Source organism: Sinocyclocheilus grahami, unplaced genomic scaffold, assembly GCF_001515645.1.
Source record: "Sinocyclocheilus grahami isolate Dianchi unplaced genomic scaffold, SAMN03320097.WGS_v1.1 scaffold911.1, whole genome shotgun sequence".
Classification (NCBI taxonomy): domain Eukaryota; kingdom Metazoa; phylum Chordata; class Actinopteri; order Cypriniformes; family Cyprinidae; genus Sinocyclocheilus; species Sinocyclocheilus grahami.
Window position 1 is genome coordinate 165,566 of NW_015506090.1, and position 23,878 is coordinate 189,443.

The 23,878-nt window shown below is 37.9% G+C and overlaps 1 protein-coding gene across 1 annotated transcript in view; it reads left to right on the plus strand.

Moving 5' to 3' along the window:
* The first annotated feature begins 321 nt into the window (after positions 1 to 321).
* Positions 322 to 23,878, plus strand: part of LOC107564116 (probable ATP-dependent RNA helicase DDX4) — a 31,702-nt gene continuing 8,145 nt past the window's right edge. Inside the window, exons 1-14 of the mRNA XM_016249111.1 lie at positions 322 to 373; positions 640 to 674; positions 3,741 to 3,771; positions 4,517 to 4,564; positions 8,538 to 8,570; positions 10,942 to 10,992; positions 13,095 to 13,151; positions 18,012 to 18,041; positions 18,130 to 18,156; positions 18,243 to 18,305; positions 19,954 to 19,998; positions 20,089 to 20,124; positions 20,209 to 20,253; positions 20,364 to 20,506. Of these exons, the coding sequence (XP_016104597.1) occupies positions 322 to 373; positions 640 to 674; positions 3,741 to 3,771; positions 4,517 to 4,564; positions 8,538 to 8,570; positions 10,942 to 10,992; positions 13,095 to 13,151; positions 18,012 to 18,041; positions 18,130 to 18,156; positions 18,243 to 18,305; positions 19,954 to 19,998; positions 20,089 to 20,124; positions 20,209 to 20,253; positions 20,364 to 20,506 (696 nt within the window). The remainder of the gene's footprint in view (positions 374 to 639; positions 675 to 3,740; positions 3,772 to 4,516; positions 4,565 to 8,537; positions 8,571 to 10,941; positions 10,993 to 13,094; positions 13,152 to 18,011; positions 18,042 to 18,129; positions 18,157 to 18,242; positions 18,306 to 19,953; positions 19,999 to 20,088; positions 20,125 to 20,208; positions 20,254 to 20,363; positions 20,507 to 23,878) is intronic.

Genomic DNA, 23,878 nt, shown 5'->3' on the forward strand with positions numbered 1-23,878 from the left:
TAAAAAAACTATAGTTATTTTCTTGAGATCGGTTCACTCGTTCACTCGTTTTGATTCAGACGTGACCGAACGAGTCATGATGACTCACGACCAATAACTTCAGAAAAAGATTCAAACGGGTTTGTGAATCGTTTGTCTGGTTCGTTCAAAAGAATCGGTTCAAAAGCGCGAATCGCACGTCACACCGATTTTCCCGCCACACGCAGCGTCATTTCTGCCCGGTTTTCCTCGCGCGTCTCCCGCCATCAGCTCCTCTGCTAGACGTATGCTGCTTTATCTTTTTAAGCTACATTAGTATGATTTATTCCTCGGTCTTTAGTAATGCGAGTTAAAGACACGATTGAAGAGGAAGTTGACTCGTTAGCGTCAAATAGTGAGGCGATCATTGTGAATTTATCGGTCTAATTAACGTTAGTCGTCTTTGGTGTTAATGGCTTGGCTTTTAAATGAACCTGTGTAACTGTACTGTATCAGAAAGGACGGTGTCTGCTGCTTTCTCTAGATATCACGGTGTTTTACTCGAGGCTGTCGATGAAAGCGGTTTAACCTCGCGCAGAAGCTAATGGCCGATTGAACTGATTCCTCAATGCTAACCGCTGCTCGAGCTAGTTTGGTGCAGGACATGTTCGCTTTCAGCAGTGTGGGGTCTTCTGGATGACCGGGAGGAAGACCAGGTGAGGCCGAGCACAGGGGTCACTGCAGACGGACAGGTGTTGTTATCGCGCTTCGGTCTATAGTGCTGGGATCATTAGTCGTATTCATTAGGTTTTATTTCTGCATGTATATTGGATGTGAGAAGTCAGCTAATTTCAGTGAGCTTGCCAGAAGTTTCTGCGTGTTGCATTTGGCAGACGCTTTTATCCAAACAAAACCGGTCCAGCAAGGGTAACTGCTATTAGCTTTAAAAATACTAATATTTCCAATTTTAAATGTCATGAGGGATTAATAATAGAATGTATTTAACTCCAGTAACACCTTCAGTTTAATTTTCTCATTATTATACAAAATCTGTGTTTCTTAATGTCCTCTCACTAACTTGCATCTAAAACAGTGTGTCCACAGAGAAGGGTTCAAGCATTCATATGCAATAAAATGGATAATGTTCTTTTTTTTGATGGAAAAAGAGCTTTTTATCAAAAGCAACACTTAATAATATCTCCTATCAAAGCAAGGTTGCTTTTTTAATGACACATGCATGTTTCATAAGATTTTAAAGTTGTGTCCCCACTTTGTCAACACCGTCAGACATTCAATAAAATGTAATAAAATCAGGGAATATGAGGGGCAGCTGTCGCTCTAAAGGACCCCCTCGCCACAGTTCACCTCTGCAGAGTACAGCAGTGTCAGACAGGCTCTGCTAGGTTTTAGTTTGAGAGTATTTTAAATCCTAATGTTAATATTTCCTGTGTCACGGCCATCATGTCAACACCATCTTCCAGTTTCTGAGGAAATTATCAGTAGGGGTTCAATCTTCAACTGGCTGGCAGGAGTGACCTGTCAGTGGTTGGTGGCAGCTGCCAGTGGCAGGTCACGTTTTCGGCAGATTTTGTGTTTTGTGCAATTTCTTATTGTGAACCTGTTCAGTTCTTTACTTTTACATGATTGATGTTTTAGAGGATTTTAGCGTGATTAAAGTGTTTAACTGACCGTGATCCCAACTGGTTAGGTTATTGTCGCTTCCACTGGCGGATCAGTCAGACAGCCGCAAGAGCGCTCCGAGTTTAATGCGTTCTCTACCACTCTCTCTACAAGGAAATATATTATTTTATGATTATTAATATATTCTTATGGGTCTAGTCTTTTAATTTGTCGACATTTTATAGAGGCTTATTACAAATAAAGTGCCCAAATGGCCGTGATCCCAACTGCCAGCTGATTGTCGCTTCCACTCGCGGCTCAATCCAGCCAGCCGGTTAAACGGCAACTATAAAGCGTTCCCTATCACTCTTGCTGCAAAGAAATACATTATTTTATTATTATGAATATATTCTTATGACTCTATTCTTTTGTATGATTGACGTTTTAGGTGGGTTTATCCCAATTAAAGCAGTCAAATGAAAGTGATCACGACTTGGAGCACTCTTGCGGCTGGCCGATTGAGCAGCCAGTGCAAACGGCAATAACCTGCCAGTCTGGATCACGGCCATTTGAACACTTTATTTGTGATAAACCTCCCTAAAATGTCGATCATGTAAAAGAACAGACCCATAAGAATGAATTCATAATCATAAAATAATATATTTCCTTGCAGAGAGAGTGGTAGAGGACGTGTTATACTGGCAGCTTCATAGCGGCTGGCTGGACTAAAGTGTCAGTAACCCACCAATCGGGATAACAGTTATTTGACCACTTTAATCGTGATAAACCTCCCTAAAACGTATATCATATAAAATGATAGATTCATATGAATATAGCCTATACATAATAATAAAATAATTTATTTTCTTGTAACGGGAGGGGTAGAACGCGTTAATCTTTAAGTTTAACAGTGACTGGCTGGATGAGCGGCCAGCGAAGCAAACCTATATTATATAAAAAATACATTCAAAAGAACATATTCACAATAATAAAATTATGCATTTCCTTGCAGCAGGAGTGGTGGGGAACGCATAGGCATACTCATAGCTTAAAAAGTCTGACTGGAGGAAACTGTTATAGGAGGACATGAACGCAAATAATATATTAATTGACTCAAAGTTGTTTACAAAAACGATGTAGAAATAACAAAAATAAAATCAGAATGATTTCCTTGGAATGAGAGGCAGCAGAGGCTGGCTGGTTGAGCGTCCAACAAAGTGTCAGTAAGCAACCAGCCGTGATCACGTTCATTTGACTGCTTTAGTTGGGGAAAAAACCTAAAAGGTCAATCATCCAAAAAAGTCATAAGAGTCATAAAAATATATTCATAATAAAAATAGTGTATTTCCTTGCAGGGAGAGTGATAGGGTAGGAATTCTACTCGCAGATCTACAGCGGCTGCCTGAAGCTGCCAGCCAGATGACCTGTCAGTGGCGGCTCCTGCCAGCCAGTTGAAGATTGAACCCCCACTCGAAATTATTGGAAATATTTAGATCATTGTATTCTCCTGAAGCAGGTTCCATTAGCATCTAGCATCAACAGAGAAAGTGTTTTGAAATGTTAAAAACATCTTGAATGCTGTTAAAAATAAAGCTGAAATTATATTACACAGTCCAAGGTAAAAAAAAAAAGCACATTTTGTTAAAGCGAAAAGTTGGGAGGTTGTATCAAAGCATAGCTCAGTAGCTTAGTACATATAAGATACATAAATGTAGGTTTTATTTTTTCAATTTTGCACCTTGTTTTGTCCCACTTCTCAAGAATGACTACAAAGCGACTTTCACTGCATTCAAGGTATAGTTTCATTGTATCGTTTTTGCCAAATGTGCAGTGTTGAAGGTACAACAATCACATTTTGCAAGCATTCTGTGATCGAAATCAAACCTGATTGACTTCTTAGTACAGACTTCAGAACCTGAAATGAAATCAAACCTTCTTAGTACAGACTTCAGAACCTGAAATGGATGTCAGATAAGAAAGACATCCAAAATGTGGACTGGATGACTGGATCAACCAGGGTTGAAAAACACTGCTTTACAGTTTGAACTGTACGTATTTAATTGTACAGGCTACCTGACTGTATGTGACTCAAACCAAATAGGATATATTTAGGGATGAATGGTTAATGTTGTCAACTTGTTAATTTGTTAGTCTTTTTACAGGGCCCTGTTGTATTCTGCAATTCAGGTTTTGGTAGGTTTAAAAACACACATACATATACATACATACATACATGCATGCATACATACAAATACTTTGCACTTATTGCACTGTTCTTTTTTTAAGTTGTTTAGTTCCATACAACCAGATGGAAATTTCAAATTACATTCCAGTTTCACATGCCTTCAGTACACAAATTGCTTGATTTCGAACGGGCATCACTGAAATGAACGATAACTTGCAGTTTAGTGAGTCAGAATTACTCACTAAATTTTCACTCTAACTACTAACGCGAGTGAAAACTAATCATCAAAACAAGTATTTGAGCATTTCAGTATAAAATTATTGGCTGTCTGTTTGCATGTGTGTCTTTTAAAGTTTAGCAGCTCAGTATTTTGTGAAATAGAAATATCCACAGGAATTTCATTTTATACAGCAACTTAAACAAAAAAGCACAAGTAAACCTGCCATATCAAACAAGACCACAGGGAGATGCCGAAAGAGCACTAACCCTGCCTCTTTGACCTGACTGCATATAGAGACCGATCCATTCAGAATGACTAAACACCGCAAAATCCAAATGAAAAATAAAAACTTTCTGAATGTGTGGAAACTCTGTGATCCATTCCTCCTACAAAATAAGCAATCATGTCTATATGTTTGGAGCATCTGGTACCCACGTGTACATAAACACCACTAAATAATGTAAGCTTGACTGACTGATTCACTTCCCCTTTAAATGTACACTTAAATGTCAAATGCACTGTTTTACTTGCAGGTCTGAGCTCCAGTGGTGCAAGTGGAGGATTTAAGAGCTTCTATTCAGGTTCACTCTCCCATTTTGTACATGCAGTCATTTGTAACTCATTTTCCAGACAAAAGCAAATGCATATTTAATTGACCGCAATGCCTAGAGCACAGGGATCAGAAACCCTGCTCCTGGAGAGCTACTGTCCTGCAGACTTCAGTTCCAACACACCTGCCTGTAATTATCTTGATCAGCTAGTTAATGTGTGGTTGATTGGGGTCGGAGCTGAAATCTGCAGGACTGTAGCTGTCCAGGAGCAGGGTTGGGGACCCCTGCTATAGCACTATAGCATTTGTTGTGTGTTTGCAACTTTGTTTTATGCTCATTAAACTGTTGCTTTTAGACAGCCTGCTTTATTCATTCAGTCATAATGCATGCCGATTCCTAAAATCCACTACCTAAAGTAAATCCAGTTACATAAAATGCAGTTCCTTCTGTAAATTACAGAAGGGTCTGTACAGAATGTGGTTAATCATTCAGTATACATTATACTGTGTACATTGTGTTTGAGTTGCAATGTAGCAGTTCACAAGATGCTTTTCATTTGTAGGAAGTACAGGAAATGGGAAGGCAAACAATGAAGGTTCGTATCATTTTTCTTTAATGCTGTTTCTGTGAATTTGTTTTGGAAACTTGAAGGGATTTTTGTTGCAGGACTCCAGAACACAACTAAAATTGCTACAAATGTACTTTCAAAATCTACTAGGGCTGTCAGTTGATTTAAACAAATTAACTAATTGCACAGATTTCTGTAATTGTGATAAATTGAGCCTAATATTAAAATGTGTAATCATGAATCAGACCTGCCAGCCTGTGCGGCATTTGGGTAGAAAGTATGTACTTTGACCTCAAAGTATGCTGGTACAATTTGGGACCGTAAACTACATGAAAAGCTTTGTTCAATTATGCACATACAGTATGCTAGTCAAGCAAAAGGCAGCAGCATCTGGAGAATCAAAAGAATACGAGAAGTAAAAACCATTTTCATTCAAAAGGCAGAAATTTTGTTTAAAAAAAAAATTAAGGGAACACTTAAATCACACATTTGATCTTGATAAATGAAATATTAATGTTAAAAATCATTACTTGTATATAGAGCTGAACGATAAGGCCAAAAAATTATCATGATAAAAATTCATATCAGTCAATAGTGATAATTATCACAATAAATTTCTAATTTTTGAAAGGCATATTTTTGCTCCCAAGTAAATGTTGTAGGAACCAGACCATTAATTTTGGTTTAAATCTACTCTTTAGGGTCGGAACATGACAAACACTTGAATGCTTTACGCTTTTCCAGTTGGGCTGCACGATAAATTGCATGCCATATTTAATGCGCATCTTGTCAGTAAAGCCGGTTCTGTAATCAGCGGTAAATCTGCATCACGTGCGTGCTTTCATATGGAGCAGCATTTACTACACCGAGCCTTTGTTCACTGACAAGCTGCGCAAAATCAAGATCATATATGGAAAAAAATGTAAATTACAGGCTGATCCAACTTGCCTGATTTTTATCACAGCAACTCATAATGTAAATCAGTAGTGTGTAGATACTGGTACTGTTGTTGCGCTGCTTCAGTCCTGTCCAGCTGTCCTCGTGTAACGGCCCGTCTCCCGGTATCTGAATGCACTGTAGGTGCAATTATGATTAGAATCGTTAGAATGAAGGTATCAAATTGGATCTAATTTAAACTAAATACAGCTCATTGAACCGAAGCTCTTCTAAATCAAGCAATTTTGAAATTATTTAATCTTTTGGGACCTAATTATGTACATATCCTAATTATGGATGTCAGTGGTACCATTGAACCTTTTTTTGGTCTGGAGAGGTATATTAGAAGCAATTCACATTAACAAATTTAAAATAACATGTCAGATTCTATTATGATTTGTAAGGGTGTATATCGATTGGGGTTTTTTACGATGCCGGTGCCAAATCGATACTTTTACTCCTGCCAGCCAGTTGAAGATTGAACCCCCACTCGAAATTATTGGAAATATTTAGATCATTGTATTCTCCTGAAGCAGGTTCCATTAGCATCTAGCATCAACAGAGAAAGTGTTTTGAAATGTTAAAAACATCTTGAATGCTGTTAAAAATAAAGCTGAAATTATATTACACAGTCCAAGGTAAAAAAAAAAAAGCACATTTTGTTAAAGCGAAAAGTTGGGAGGTTGTATCAAAGCATAGCTCAGTAGCTTAGTACATATAAGATACATAAATGTAGGTTTTATTTTTTCAATTTTGCACCTTGTTTTGTCCCACTTCTCAAGAATGACTACAAAGCGACTTTCACTGCATTCAAGGTATAGTTTCATTGTATCGTTTTTGCCAAATGTGCAGTGTTGAAGGTACAACAATCACATTTTGCAAGCATTCTGTGATCGAAATCAAACCTGATTGACTTCTTAGTACAGACTTCAGAACCTGAAATGGATGTCAGATAAGAAAGACATCCAAAATGTGGACTGGATCCACTCCAGAACCAGGGTTGAAAAACACTGCTTTACAGTTTGAACTGTACGTATTTAATTGTACAGGCTACCTGACTGTATGTGACTCAAACCAAATAGGATATATTTAGGGATGAATGGTTAATGTTGTCAACTTGTTAATTTGTTAGTCTTTTTACAGGGCCCTGTTGTATTCTGCAATTCAGGTTTTGGTAGGTTTAAAAACACACATACATATACATACATACATACATGCATGCATACATACAAATACTTTGCACTTATTGCACTGTTCTTTTTTTAAGTTGTTTAGTTCCATACAACCAGATGGAAATTACAAATTACATTCCAGTTTCACATGCCTTCAGTACACAAATTGCTTGATTTCGAACGGGCATCACTGAAAGGAACGATAACTTGCAGTTTAGTGAGTCAGAATTACTCACTAAATTTTCACTCTAACTACTAACGCGAGTGAAAACTAATCATCAAAACAAGTATTTGAGCATTTCAGTATAAAATTATTGGCTGTCTGTTTGCATGTGTGTCTTTTAAAGTTTAGCAGCTCAGTATTTTGTGAAATAGAAATATCCACAGGAATTTCATTTTATACAGCAACTTAAACAAAAAAGCACAAGTAAACCTGCCATATCAAACAAGACCACAGGGAGATGCCGAAAGAGCACTAACCCTGCCTCTTTGACCTGACTGCATATAGAGACCGATCCATTCAGAATGACTAAACACCGCAAAATCCAAATGAAAAATAAAAACTTTCTGAATGTGTGGAAACTCTGTGATCCATTCCTCCTACAAAATAAGCAATCATGTCTATATGTTTGGAGCATCTGGTACCCACGTGTACATAAACACCACTAAATAATGTAAGCTTGACTGACTGATTCACTTCCCCTTTAAATGTACACTTAAATGTCAAATGCACTGTTTTACTTGCAGGTCTGAGCTCCAGTGGTGCAAGTGGAGGATTTAAGAGCTTCTATTCAGGTTCACTCTCCCATTTTGTACATGCAGTCATTTGTAACTCATTTTCCAGACAAAAGCAAATGCATATTTAATTGACCGCAATGCCTAGAGCACAGGGATCAGAAACCCTGCTCCTGGAGAGCTACTGTCCTGCAGACTTCAGTTCCAACACACCTGCCTGTAATTATCTTGATCAGCTAGTTAATGTGTGGTTGATTGGGGTCGGAGCTGAAATCTGCAGGACTGTAGCTGTCCAGGAGCAGGGTTGGGGACCCCTGCTATAGCACTATAGCATTTGTTGTGTGTTTGCAACTTTGTTTTATGCTCATTAAACTGTTGCTTTTAGACAGCCTGCTTTATTCATTCAGTCATAATGCATGCCGATTCCTAAAATCCACTACCTAAAGTAAATCCAGTTACATAAAATGCAGTTCCTTCTGTAAATTACAGAAGGGTCTGTACAGAATGTGGTTAATCATTCAGTATACATTATACTGTGTACATTGTGTTTGAGTTGCAATGTAGCAGTTCACAAGATGCTTTTCATTTGTAGGAAGTACAGGAAATGGGAAGGCAAACAATGAAGGTTCGTATCATTTTTCTTTAATGCTGTTTCTGTGAATTTGTTTTGGAAACTTGAAGGGATTTTTGTTGCAGGACTCCAGAACACAACTAAAATTGCTACAAATGTACTTTCAAAATCTACTAGGGCTGTCAGTTGATTTAAACAAATTAACTAATTGCACAGATTTCTGTAATTGTGATAAATTGAGCCTAATATTAAAATGTGTAATCATGAATCAGACCTGCCAGCCTGTGCGGCATTTGGGTAGAAAGTATGTACTTTGACCTCAAAGTATGCTGGTACAATTTGGGACCGTAAACTACATGAAAAGCTTTGTTCAATTATGCACATACAGTATGCTAGTCAAGCAAAAGGCAGCAGCATCTGGAGAATCAAAAGAATACGAGAAGTAAAAACCATTTTCATTCAAAAGGCAGAAATTTTGTTTAAAAAAAAAATTAAGGGAACACTTAAATCACACATTTGATCTTGATAAATGAAATATTAATGTTAAAAATCATTACTTGTATATAGAGCTGAACGATAAGGCCAAAAAATTATCATGATAAAAATTCATATCAGTCAATAGTGATAATTATCACAATAAATTTCTAATTTTTGAAAGGCATATTTTTGCTCCCAAGTAAATGTTGTAGGAACCAGACCATTAATTTTGGTTTAAATCTACTCTTTAGGGTCGGAACATGACAAACACTTGAATGCTTTACGCTTTTCCAGTTGGGCTGCACGATAAATTGCATGCCATATTTAATGCGCATCTTGTCAGTAAAGCCGGTTCTGTAATCAGCGGTAAATCTGCATCACGTGCGTGCTTTCATATGGAGCAGCATTTACTACACCGAGCCTTTGTTCACTGACAAGCTGCGCAAAATCAAGATCATATATGGAAAAAAATGTAAATTACAGGCTGATCCAACTTGCCTGATTTTTATCACAGCAACTCATAATGTAAATCAGTAGTGTGTAGATACTGGTACTGTTGTTGCGCTGCTTCAGTCCTGTCCAGCTGTCCTCGTGTAACGGCCCGTCTCCCGGTATCTGAATGCACTGTAGGTGCAATTATGATTAGAATCGTTAGAATGAAGGTATCAAATTGGATCTAATTTAAACTAAATACAGCTCATTGAACCGAAGCTCTTCTAAATCAAGCAATTTTGAAATTATTTAATCTTTTGGGACCTAATTATGTACATATCCTAATTATGGATGTCAGTGGTACCATTGAACCTTTTTTTGGTCTGGAGAGGTATATTAGAAGCAATTCACATTAACAAATTTAAAATAACATGTCAGATTCTATTATGATTTGTAAGGGTGTATATCGATTGGGGTTTTTTACGATGCCGGTGCCAAATCGATACTTTTAAAACGGTACCGGTGCCTGAACCGATACTTTTTTTAAAAAGAGCCACATAAAAAAACGATGGATAACATTAAAGAACATTAAAAATATAAAAAATAAGTATACATAGCATTCACATGCTCCTTGGATGCTCTCATTTCCCGAGTTGTGCTTCACTTACTCTAAGGCTAATAAATGCATTTCACGATCCACACATAATGTTTCTACTGTATCTCTGTCAATCACTCTGATTTTTAGTTCAAATGAGTGAATTGACTGAGTGCTGTCTGTCACTGTCTTTAATCAGTTCTGTGAATGACTGTATGGTATGCCACATGCACTGTAATATGTTTTATATTAAATATTACATTTTCAAATGAAAATGGCAATATGATTGTTTTATAAAGTATGTGTTCATATGTGTTAAGGGCTAGATTTCCTGCTGGAGGAAACAGCTGTGGTGTGATGAGCGGTGAACGCAGTGAAAACTTTACAATAGATGAGAAACCGATTGCTCCCTCGTGACCTTTTGTAAACTGTATTTATGACAAAGAACTGCACAGATACAGATATTATAACAATCTATCGATAAACACACACCTTGTGTCCTCTGTTTGAGTCCGCTCGCGCTGCGGTCTGTGGAATTGAAGAGCACGCTGAAAGACGGGGAGGAGACGAAAAGTCTGCCACCATTTTCATATGAAATTTAAAGAGGACTGACTGAGGCCATAATGAATTTGTGTCCAGTTTATGGAGCTAATCGCTATAGCCCCGCTAAAAATGGCCTAGCGACGCCCATGCATCTTGCGTACATTTCAGAGAACCAGGACAAATATTTCAATCGATCGCTCAGGCATTTAAGTGGCACCAAAATGAGGCACCGAAATCTGCGTTCTGATTTGATTCTAGTACATACCGGTTACATGGGGTTTCGGTACCCCAACCCTAATGATTTGGGACTATGATGCCTGAAAGCTAATGTAAGGGCGCAGATTAAAACATATCTAAAGTGTGTCCTTGTGTTTGTAGATGTTGACGGCAGTTCATGGAAGACTGCTGGTGATGGATTCAGGGGCAGAGGTGAGTAGGAGAACTTTTAAGTAATGAGTAACTGCATCAAGAGCCTTCACACAGACGATGTTTCATCAAGACATCAAGAGCAGTGTTTCTCAACCCTGTTCCTGGAGCCCCAACACGCATTTTGAATATCTCCTTTGTCCGAGACACCGGTTTCAGGTCTTGGAGTGTCTGCCAATAAGCTTATCCATTACATCAGGTGTGTTTGATCAGAGAGACAAAATGTGCAGTTTTTTGGTGGGAGGTGTACGGGGGTTTGGCTAACCAGGACTAGGGTTGAGAATCACAGCCCTGCTTTGGAGTCAAACAATCAGACATTGTGAAATTGAACTTGTTTGTAGATGTGGACCTTTTCTATCCAAGTGATATTTAGCACAATTAGCTAGGGACATTGGGTCCCTTTCACTAAGCATGTGTTCGCAAAATGTGTGTGAAAACTGTATGAATGAAGATTCACTCTCTGACAGCAGGTGGCGCTTATGAGCAGCAACGATAAGAGTGTTTCCTGGGTTACCACTGTTAACAAAGCAGAGCTGCGCTTATGAACACTACTTTAATATGCGTTGTTCAGAGGCAAGATGAAAAGATAATTTTTCTAAAGACAGTCAGTTCCCCTCAGAGATGCATTCATATAAACTCCTACTCCAATTGTATCGCATTTTGTGTGGCATCTCAACCGATTTGAATCGTTACATCCCTAACTGGGCGCCCTTGGCGTTGCTCAAGGATCTGGTGAAATTGTGTCTGTAGAGAGCTTATGTTTGACTAGAGTCATGAAAGGTGAAAGACAATTCACTAACATTAAAACGAGGTTAAAGGGTTAGTTCACCCAAAAATGAAAATTAGGCTGTTTTACTCACTCCAGAGCCATCCTAGGTGTATATGACTTTCTTCTTTCAGACGAATCCAGTCGGACGTTATATTAAAAATAGTCTTTGATCTTTCAAGCTGTTTAATGCCACTCGGCGGGTGTTGCATGCATCACTCCAAAAGAAGTTAAATAAAAAGCACCCATCCATTAAAAAAAAACGTCTCTCACGGCTCCGGGAGGTGAACAAAGGCCTCTTGTAGCGAATCGATGCGTTTTTTGTAAGAAAAATATCCATATCCAAAACGTAATAATCACTTTAATCTAGCTTGCGCTCACTGTTGTAAACGGAAGCAGTTCCAGGGGAATGACGTATGAGGTCGGCTTTGCGCATGCGCCGCTCAGAAGTGACGCACATGGAAGCGCAGGGGAGAGATCAAAACAAAACAACGGTCACTAATTAGAAGTACAAAACGAGGATTTGTAAAGAAGAATGTCAGAGGATTTCGATATAAGCCAAGAGGAGACTGGTTTTCCTTTGCTAAAGTAAAGAAACTTTGCTTCCTTTAATCCTGTAAACAAACATTGGTTTTCACGAGACTCACCAGCGTATGCGCAAAGCTGACCTCGTACGTCATCCTCCGCTGCTTCCGTGTACAACTGTTGGCGCAAGCTACATTATAGTGATTATTACATTTTGAATATGGATGTTTTTCTTACAAAAACGCATCGATTCACTACAGGAGGACTTTGTTCACCCCCGGAGCCGTGTGAGACATTTTTTATGGATGGGCGCTTTTTATTTAACTTCTTTTGGACTGATGCATGCAACACCCGCTGAGTGTCATTAAACAGCTTGAAAGATCAAAGACAATTTTTAATATAACTCCAACTGGATTCGTCTGAAAGAAGAAAGTCATATACACCTAGGATGGCTCTGAGGAGAGTAAAACAGCCTAATTTTCATTTTTGGTTGAACTAACCCTTTAAGAACATTGTCCATGTTGTGGATTACACTGAAAGTTTTTGTGAGAAGTTCGAATGTGCTTATAAATATGAATAATTTGTGCAATTATTAGTGAATGAAACTCATTGACTGTACAGCAACCCTGATTAGGGAGGTGCGAAACTACATATTTTTAAAATAGATTTTTTTCAGAGGGTTGCCTGAACAATCAGGAAATAACAGATTTAAACTTCGTAAATCTGAATCCAAAGTTGTTTGTGTGCAGCCTGCTTGCAGAGTCAATGCTGGAAGTTGTATTCGACTGGCATTGCTCACATGATGTATTTTTAGGAGGCAGAGGAGGATCACGAGGAGGAAGAGAAGGCTTCAGAAATGCCTTTAAATCAGGTGATATTACATTCATCTTTGATTCCCTTCAACAGAAGTCTGGTTTTAAGGCTCTGTCAATTTTGGTTGTATTATACTCAAAGAAGAAAACAAGCTGGCTCCAATATAATGCTTATGTAATTTGTGATACTACATTTTTCTCGATTAAATCAATTTACTGTAAAAGACATGAGTGTGAGACCTAATCTTTGGCATTTTTGTGCCCTTGAAGGGAACTGTGGGATGGTTCGCCACATGAAAGTGAACAGCATAACCCCTTCATGAAGCCTTCCTACAAGGCTGTTAGAGAAGGATACATGCAGTGTTAATTTTGACAGGCATTTTTTTATTTAGTCTTAGTCTTTATCTTGAGACGAAAATGCTTAATAGTCTTAGTCACATTTTAGTCATTTGAGTTTTTCATAGTTTATCGACTTAGAAGTCATTGCTTTTTTGTCAACTTTTAGTCAAACTGCAGTTACCAACATTTATTTTGGTAGCTATTTTATATGTAGTCTTCAAACAAAAATAGTCATTAATTCTTCTCTCTTAGACCAAATCAATGAAGCTTATTTGAGAAATTTGAATCAAGGATTCAAAAAGGAAAAGCTTGAATAAATTGACCATTTTCATTTTTGGGTGAACTATCCCTTTAACAGTAGTGAAAAGGGAGCAACTTATAAAAATGATAGTTGTTCATATACAGGGCTCCAGACTGTGACCAAATGGAATAAAAAACTTAAATTATTCCATTGTTGATCTGGAAAGGCACACACTTCTTAATAAAAGGTCTAACAGCTGATAATGCATATCAGAGCAAAAACCAAGCCCTGAGGTCAAAAGAAACTGCCTGCAGAGCTCAGAAACAGGTTTGTCAAGCCACACATCTGGAGAAGAGTTCAGGAAAACATTCTGCTTCACTGAAGGGTCACAGAAGCATGTAGTCTCTTGTTATCCTTAATGGAAGATGTTTGAAACAACCAGGACTCTTCCTAGAGCTGGCCTCCTGACCAAACTGAGCAACTGATGGAGAAGGGCTTTGGTTGGTGGGGTGACCAAGAACCTGGTGGTCACTCAAGTTGAGCTCCATGATCATATGTGGAGATAGGAGAAAACTACAGAGGGACAAACACCACTGCAACACTCCATCGATTTGGGCTTTATGGTGGTGTGGCAAGACTCAAACCTCTCTTCAGTGTAGACACATGAAAAAACGCTTAGAATTTGCAAAAAAGCAACTAAAGGACAATTAGACTGTGAGAAATAAAATCTCTGGTCTGATGAACCTCAATTCCAAGCATCATGTTTGAAGGAAAACCAGCTCTGCTCATCACCTGCAGAGTACCATCCCAAAAGTAAAGTGTGCTGGTAGCAGCCTCATGCTGTGGGGCTGTTTTTCAGTGGCAGGTACTGAGGAACTCGTCAGAATAGAAGAAAAGCTCAATGCACCAAAATATTGAGATGGCCTTAAAGGGGTCATATGATGCTTTTTTAAATAAAACTAATTTTTCAGATACAGAAGGTTTACTTAACATATTTATTTAACATCTTTAGTTGGTTAACATTAATGACGTGGGTAGGTACTTAATTAGGAATCTGTCCCTTTAAGACGGAAGGCATACATGTAATACTGACGTGTTCAGATTTCACCCACCTGTTTACGTTCACTTAATCCATAACTGACTGTATTTACGTGAGAAACACTACACGATAGACATTTGGACTGCTATGTGTGTGAGTGTATTTGAGTGCTGAAAACTGATTGCGCGCTGTATATGAGAACTGAAGATCTTCTATCAGTGCGATTCCGTCTTATCTATGCACAATCAGCTTGTAACACTCCAAAGAGAAAGGAAAACTTGAAACCGCATATGACCCCTTTAATAAAAACCTAGTCCAGAGCATTCAGAACATCAGACTGGGCAGAAGGTTTACATTCCAACAGGACAATGGACCTATGCATACAGCAAGAGTGGCTTCTAGACAACTCTGTGAATGTCCTTGAGTGGCCCAGACAGAGCCTAAACTTGAACCCAATCAAATATTTATGGAGAAACCTAAAAATGTGCCCCCATCCAACCTGACAAAGCTTGTGAGGTGAAGAGGTGAGGTGAAAAATGGCAGATAATTGCCAAATGCTGATGAGCAAAGCTTGTCGCATCAAACAAAAAAGACTTGAGGCTGTAAAGGTGCTTCAGCTAAATATTTAGTTGATATGGCTGGCGCTACCATCTGTACAACTTAGTGGCTGGTGCCACTGCTCTCAAATGTTAGTCTGGAGCCCTGATATATAATATATATAATTTATAATTTTTGAAAAAGAAGCAGAATAAGTCAATAAGACAAATACAAAAGAGATACAAATAAAACTAATTTTTCAGATACAGTAGGTTTACTTAACATATTTATTTAACATCTTTAGTTGGTTAACATTAATGACGTGGGTAGGTACTTAATTAGGAATCTGTCCCTTTAAGACGGAAGGCATACATGTAATACTGACGTGTTCAGATTTCACCCACCTGTTTACGTTCACTTAATCCATAACTGACTGTATTTACGTGAGAAACACTACACGATAGACATTTGGACTGCTATGTGTGTGAGTGTATTTGAGTGCTGAAAACTGATTGCGCGCTGTATATGAGAACTGAAGATCTTCTATCAGTGCGATTCCGCCTAACTTTAAGTTAATCGACAACGAATTGTGACTCCCGGGAAAAACGGGACGTCTGGTCACCTTATCTCTACCCCTTCGGGTGCTGAGGCCATTGTTTCAGATCGCTAGTTCGCATTTTGGTAGCCTATCCATCCACTGCGGCTGCCATACTGAGACTAGATATGCAAACGCCCCTCATCCGATTGCAATCCAATGACGGGAGCACATTTTGAAGGACAAGACCGTATGCCTATAGGATGTATTTTGAATGTCCGGTAGTCCTCAAATAACAGTCCCGTCTCATCTGGTTAACGAAGACGTGAAGATAAATTTTGTCATAGTTTTTATCATCAGTAATTAGTTTTAGCTCGTCAACGTCTCCTCTTAGTCACAGAAAAATGTTTGTTAATGAATATTTTTCGTCTTCGTTGACGAAATTAACACTAGATACATGGTAAATTACTTCCTTGAACTGACCATCACATTAGAGTACTTCAAAACTACCATTGAAGACGAAGGATGTAGGACTAGGTTGAAAATCTCAATCTCTCAATTTTAATGAATTCTCGCTTTTATGAATTTACAGCATTGATTCTCAAATCCTAAGAAGTCTGCTGTTTTCAGTTGATGCATGAACAAAACTTACAAGTTTGTAAACATCGTTAAGGAGCTCTTTAATTTGGCTTAACATAGCTGTAATGCTTCAGTTCAAGTGGAAAATGAACCAATCATCTCTTCCCTTTTACTACTTATAGCAAAACTTCAATCTTCTTCTGATGAAGCCATTCTTTTGTTGATTTGGATGTATGCTTTGGGTTGTTGTTGTGCTGAAAGATGAAGTTCCTCTTCAGCTTTCTAGCAGAAGCCTGAAGGCTTTGTGCCAATATTGATTGGTATTTGGAACCGTTCATAATTCCCTCCACCTTGACTAAGGCCCCAGTTCCAGCTGAAGAAAAACGGCACCCAAGCATGATGCTACCACCACCATGCTTCACTGTGGGTATGGTGTTCCTTTGGTGATGTGCAGTGTTGTTTTTTCGCCAAACATACCTTTTAGAATTATGACCAAAAAGTTCAACCTTGGATTCATCAGACCATAACCCATTTTCCCACATGCTTTTTGGGAAATTTAAAATGTGTTTTTGCTCAATTTAGCCAGGCTTATAAGTTTTTCTTGCCACCCTACCCCATAGCCCAGACATATGAAGAATATGGGAGATTGTTGTCACATGTACTACACAGCCAGTGCTTGCCAGAAATTCCTGCAGCTCCTTTAATGTTGCTGTAAACCTCCCTGACCAGTTCTTCTCATCTTTTCATCAATTTTGGAGGGACATCCAGTGCTTGGTAATATCACTGTTGAACCATAGTTTCTCCACTTGATGATAACTGTCTTAACTGTGTTCCATGGTATATCTAATGCCTTGGAAATTCTTTTGTACCCTTCTCCTGACTGATACCTTTTAACAATGAGATCCCTCTGATGCTTTGGAAGACTACTGTAGCAAATGAGTGTAAGTTCATTGAGAGTGTAAAAGACGGGGACATTGTTGTTTATTTACTTAGCATTGAGTCTCTCCAACTAGGTGTCAATGTAGTGTTAAATCACCATTCAACAGCCTCAAGCCACCATCGCACTGGCGTCTATTGGACTGCAGAAAGATACTATAAAATAGAACAATAGAATTCTATTGTATTTTGTCGCGCAATGTGATGTGACCGATGTGATAAGCATGAGTTCTGGGCCGCTCTGCGTCCGGTATAAACACCAGCACTGACTGAATGAGCGATCAGCTCTGGTGGCCGTAACACAGGCTTTAATGCGCCGCAGACACGTGCCGTGATGCGCAGATCAGCTCTAGTCTCTAACGTCACTGAATCTGCTGTTAAAAATGAGCCATCCATTCATATCATCATGCAAAACTAAGAATTAGAATCATTGTAATGTGACAATCAAATATAGGTGCGGGTGGGTGGTGGGCGGATAATTTGAAGCTGCGGACTCGGGTGAAGGTTGAGGTCATCCGGGCATCTCTACACTACATTGATCTGGGTCGCTAGTAGCGCTCTGCTGGACAAACTAAGTAATTACACCATTTAATCTGCATTGCTCTTTTAAAAAAAAATGAATAAAAAAAATTTTCATATCGGCGGCATATTCGCTGATACCGATATATCGGCGACAGACTATTTTGTTTTAATATTTGTCCTTTTTTTTTAAGGTGGTAATGAAGAGACTAGGAGACGAGGAGGTGATTAATTTTAATTCTTGGCTATGTATACATGTACAATTATATATATTTATTTTTTTTATGTAAATTGCCTTTGTTTAACTTCCAGAAATTGATGAAAATGGCACAGATGAGGGTAATGTCTTTTTCTTTCAAATAATAAACATTCTCTTATGACTCATGATGTTTCAGTGATTCATGGACCCCGCCTGTTTGTTGCAGGTTGGAAAGGAGGTGAAGGCCGAGGAAGAGTTCGCGGCGGTTTCCGGGGTGGTTTCCGTGATGGTTGGTTGTTGGAAGAAATGAATTTGAATTGTAGTTATAATGTGAGATGATGGCAGGAAGGCCTGATGCGTGAATCTAGCACAGCTGTGTAGGAAGTTAATTGCTTGGGGCAACTGTGATTTATACAGTTTAGCACAGTGTTTCCCAACCTTTTTTTCACCACGGCACAGTTTTGAGAAGTAAAAAAAAATCCCACGGCACACCACTAAAACTAAAAAATTCCACAAACATGCATTGCTTCAAATGGTATATTAAAACTGGAAATTATATTAAAAGTACTCTCATTTAAGATGAAACTTGAGCTTAAGTAAGGTATGAACACAGTAAGGTCATACACGTAGTTATACGATGATGCTTGCATTCCTGTTGGTTACATATTTGTAAAATCAGGCATAATGGATGACCAATAGCACTGATTTAAAAATAACAATGAAATATAGAGAGAGGATTCTGCCTGACAGCGATGATATGACTTTCTTATTTTTAGCATTTGTTTTTTTTTGTCATTTGATAGTTTTCCACTGCACACCTGACACCCTGTCACGGCACAGTGGTTGGGAAACACTGATTTAGATTATATACAGTACATGTTTGACCACAGCTGCCTTTGACCAATCACAACTAGGGCTGGGTGGTATGACGGTATATATATATCATTACCACAGAATAAAGTGTCTATCTTAAGAGATTTTGCTATATCGTGTATTCCGCGGTATGCAAATATATCTGTGTAACACAGTAATGCTTAACCGTTATACACCTTTGAGTGATAAGGAAACATGCATGAATGAGAAAATAAAGAGTGGGACACACTTGATAGTTAAGTGCAATAACCAGTGAGAAAGAACTCGTGTTGACTGACACACAGCTGCGCACTGGAAGCACCTCTCAGACCTCTCATCTTTGCCATGAAATATCCTGTGAAGCTGATGTGGTAATACACTTAAATTAAACTAAATCAGACCACATGCAATCGCGTGTTTGGGATGTACATGATGCTTAATAAAGTTAAGTGCAATAAGCAGTGAGAAAGAACTCGATGCGGTGCTCGCGCTGACTGACACACAGCTGTGCACTAAAAGCCCCTCTCAGACAGCATGCGATGCTAAAACAGTTTAGCAAAAATCTTTTTCGTGTTTTATTGTGCTTGAATGGTCAGATATGCACACAATTATATCGTAATGCACGTTGTGTGGAGTGTTCCGGTAAACACAGTAGGTTATGTGTTAAATAAATGTAAAACAGTTGAATGAAAACCGGATGTTTCAGTATATTGGATCCTTGCAGTTGGTCTTAAAGGGACAGCAGCCTTATTTACCTGCTGCTGTCTGTCATTATTAATGTTAATCTCTCATTGAATCACTTTTGGATCTTTAATAAGAATCCGTTCATGTTTGATTGATACAGTGAAGACTATGCAGTGTTTTATTTCTACACTTTATTCAATTTCATTTTTATTTGTTCTATTGTGTTTGTAATTTGCTGCTGCTTATTTTATAACAAAAATAAAATAAAAATAGCTATATTGAGATATATATTATCGTGAAATAAAATTTCTCATACCGTGAAATAAGATTTTAGTCATATCGCCCAACCCTAATCACAACTGAATCATGTTTCATTTTAATATTTGTGTCCTGCTTTTAAGGTGGTGGTGATGAAGAGACAGGAAAAAGAGGCTTTGGAAGAGGAGGTGATATTTTCATATTCACGTGTTTTAAGTAGTACATGACTGATTTTATGTTATGGGTTCAATTGAATTCTCTTCAATGACACTGTGTAGGTTTCAGAGGCCAGAATGAGGAAGTGTTTTCCAAGGGTAATTTACTGCTTTTATAGTAACTAAATAATAAGCTGCATTTTTAATTTGCTTAGTTTTCTTGCTCTTTCCCTGATTGTCCAGTCTCAACAGCAGACAAAGAAAATCAAGAAGCAAGTGAAAATACTGGTGGGTCATATTTTTCTTCAATGCAAGTCATTGCTTTAGCCAGAGCACGTGTTATAGTTGACTTGCTTTATATCCCAAATAAACTAACACTGTGTTTCTGTTTCTTGTAGGACACAAGGTTGTCTATGTGCCACCTCCCCCTCCAGAAGAGGAGAGTTCCATATTTTCCCATTATGCCACAGGCATTAATTTTGACAAATATGATGACATCCTTGTGGATGTGAGTGGCAGTAATCCTCCAAAGGCTATTATGGTAAGTTGTTAGTGCATATATTTTGTAATCCATTTTAACATTGCTATATAAAATTGTAGGATCAGAGTTATTTGGATGAGAAAATATTTGCAATAACTTGGACTAATAGTTCTGTTTTGACAAATTTCACAATTCGATTTGATTATCCTTCACAAGCTTGCGATTTGATTTCATTTTGATTCAATATCGATTATTTTGTATATATATCAGGTACGGGACATGGCAAATTTTCTCAAGGAAAAAAATCTCAACTAATGCTGTAAAATATACCAAAATATAAATGTATAGTGTCAGTAACATGAAATTTGCTGATTTGTACACAAACACTTAAAATATACTATAATATAATATATACTGTATATATTTACAAATTGATGTTTTATGTTCAATTCATTAAATATTTATTTTACATTTCAGAATATAATGCAATGTTAATTCAGCTCTTAATTTGTTTCATGCATACACACACACACACACACACACACACACACTGTAGTAATACCGTTAAAACCTTAACAATACCCATCCCTAGCTAAACCATCGGTATTGACCAGTCACCTGTGGAAAGACAGCTGTCCGTCACTGCATTCACGACTGCAGGCAGGTGCAGATTGAGTCACAAATAGGGTTGGGTATCGTTTGGTTTTTTTTCGATACCGGTGCCAAATCGATACTTTTAAAACTGTTCCGGTGCCTGAACTGATACTTATTAAAAAACAAATAAAATAAATAAATAAATTCCCCCCAAAAATTATGGATTGGCCATTAGAATAAAAATAGAATAGAGAGTGCAAATGTTAGAGGGTCAAGTTTTTTAATTAAAAAAAAACAAGCAGATAAAATTAGAAGTAGCATTAGAATAGAGAGTGCTAGAGTTAGAGGGTCAAATGAAGATGAAAGATGTTTTCAGCTGTTTCTTTAAAATATTAAGGACTTTGAAAACTGCTTTGATTGAGCTGGGCAGGTCATTCCACCAGGAGGGAACATTTAATGTAGAAGTCCATGAAAGTTTTATCATAGGTAGAATGCAAAATGTTTCAGTACAAGCATTTCAGTCAAATGTAATTTATGCAGTATTTCAAACCTTTAACCCACTTGGGGAAAATCAACCCATGGCAACAGTTTAAAAGAAGCCCAATTCTGTGGAAAAAAAACGCGGACTTGGCAACCCTGCATCCAACAAGAGCTACCGGAGTCAGCTTTGCCTGATCACAGGTCGAGAATAAGGAGATGTGACTGACAAGACCATGCTGGAGTATTTGCTGCTCCACAGATCCTGAGCTCATTGACAAATATCTGGTCTTGTAAGATGTGCACCCTTTACACGGAGTGCGTGTGATGGCGAAAGTGAAAGTAAACCGCACAAACGCTCATTCAAAAAGATTTAAATACACGCATCCTGAGAGCGGCTCTCTGATGCGCCAAAATTATATACAATATTAGAGTGTTTAAAGGAGTGGCCACGAAAATCGTGGGAGTGAAACACATGTTGCGGGAACAGGCGGCAATGGTCAGAGATTCAGGGGGAGTGGGATTAAGAAAACCACCAAATCCCGGACATTTTGGGCAATTAAGAAATCCCGGCCGGACGCATTTTTGTAGGTCCAAAAAGAGGACATGTCTGGGGAAAAGAGGACGCATGGTCACCCTAATTTATTGCTAATCAATGTATTCTTTTTAAAGTAGTATATGGAACATATTTTCTGCCTCATTCTGTGACAAGAAGCCTCATCAGATCACAAAAGGAAGCATTTGACTGGTGTTGTGGAGTAAAAAGGTTGCATTTTTCTCTTTTGTTGGACAACAGGTTTAGAAATGTGAATACAAGGGAGGTTTAGCTTTAGGCATTTTAATTTAAGCATGTTTCGCTTAGTTAACGGAAGGCTACCTGCTGCCATCAGAGCAAGTGTAATTACTGCATTCACGCGCTCCTCGATGCTCTCATTTCCCGAGTTGTGCTTTTAAGTCGGAATGTGAAAACATGGACTCTCTCGTGTCTTTCCGACTTAAGTTCACGTGCATTTTCTCAGTCGGGAATCTTTTTTTACGTGCGGTGCCAGTGATGGTCCATTTGGGAGAACCAGAGGACAAATATTTCAATCGATCGCTCAGGCATGGCACCGAAATCTGCGTTCGGATTCGGTTCTAGTACATACCGGTTACATACCCAACCCTAGTCATAAGCTACTTTTAAGTTTCATTGAGCAAGACTGGTTTAAGGAAGTCATACAGCATGTCAGTGTGCTTGTTTTTCTCAAGGACATGTGAAGCAATATAAACGCGGTAATCGTACACAAGTGTGTATACGTTCTGTACTATAAGTTAGGCAGTCTACTTTATTAGGATTTTTTTTTTTATTGCTCCTGTCAACTTAAATGCCTTTATTCTGTAAATGTTAAATGCACGTTAAACTCACAGAACATGCAGAGATGGATTTTGCAGCATTTGCTGTGAACTTATTCGTGGAAAACACCAGCTCACAAGCTGATTATGTGAGTGAAGTATGAGCTTCACTTTGATGCATGCAGCACAACACACTCTAACCATCAGTTGTATTTCGTTTGACACAATGTTAAAGATATAAGAAGTGTGTACATTTTGGTGCACTAGCCCTTATTTGGGCATCTGGTTTTGTATATGTATACACATTCATTATAAATGAATGGGGTACTTTAAAATTCAGACCATGTAAATGTATATTTTGAGTTTCAGCATTCTTAAATTCTTATGAACAATATTGATGATAAATCTAACAAATAAAAACCAGTGTTGGTGTTTTTGTTTATAAATAACGAACTGGTTGTAACACTGAAGCTTTCAATTTACTGCAAAGTAAGGGTGTGCGATATTTGACACAAAATAATATCTTGATATTTTCTGGGATTTTATCGATGACAATAATTAGAGTATATTTTGCTGAGTGTGTTATTGTGCTGATATCTCAAGGACTGCCGAAGACAGCTGGCTCCTAATGTTTTTAATATTCTTCATATTCTGTGTGGTGGTCAGTTCATACTGATAGAAATTAATCTTTTCCAATAAGTTAAAACAGATTTTTACATTTTATGGGCATTTTTACCTTTATAAAGCCATTTTTTCTAGAAGTGTCCATTATATTTTGAGTCAAATTCTTACATTTAATCAGGGAATTAGAATAATAAGACATTTGGGCTGTTACCAAGCAAATTAAATCAACACAGAAGCTGCATCTGAAGTGGCATTTAGATGTATTTACACACATGTATTTTGTTTAATGCAAGACATGAATGCATTTAACCTGCAATTACAAATGCATAAATAATGTTTTGATATATTAAACATAAAACGTTGAATACTGATATTTGAAATGATTTAAAACATGAAAAAAATCAA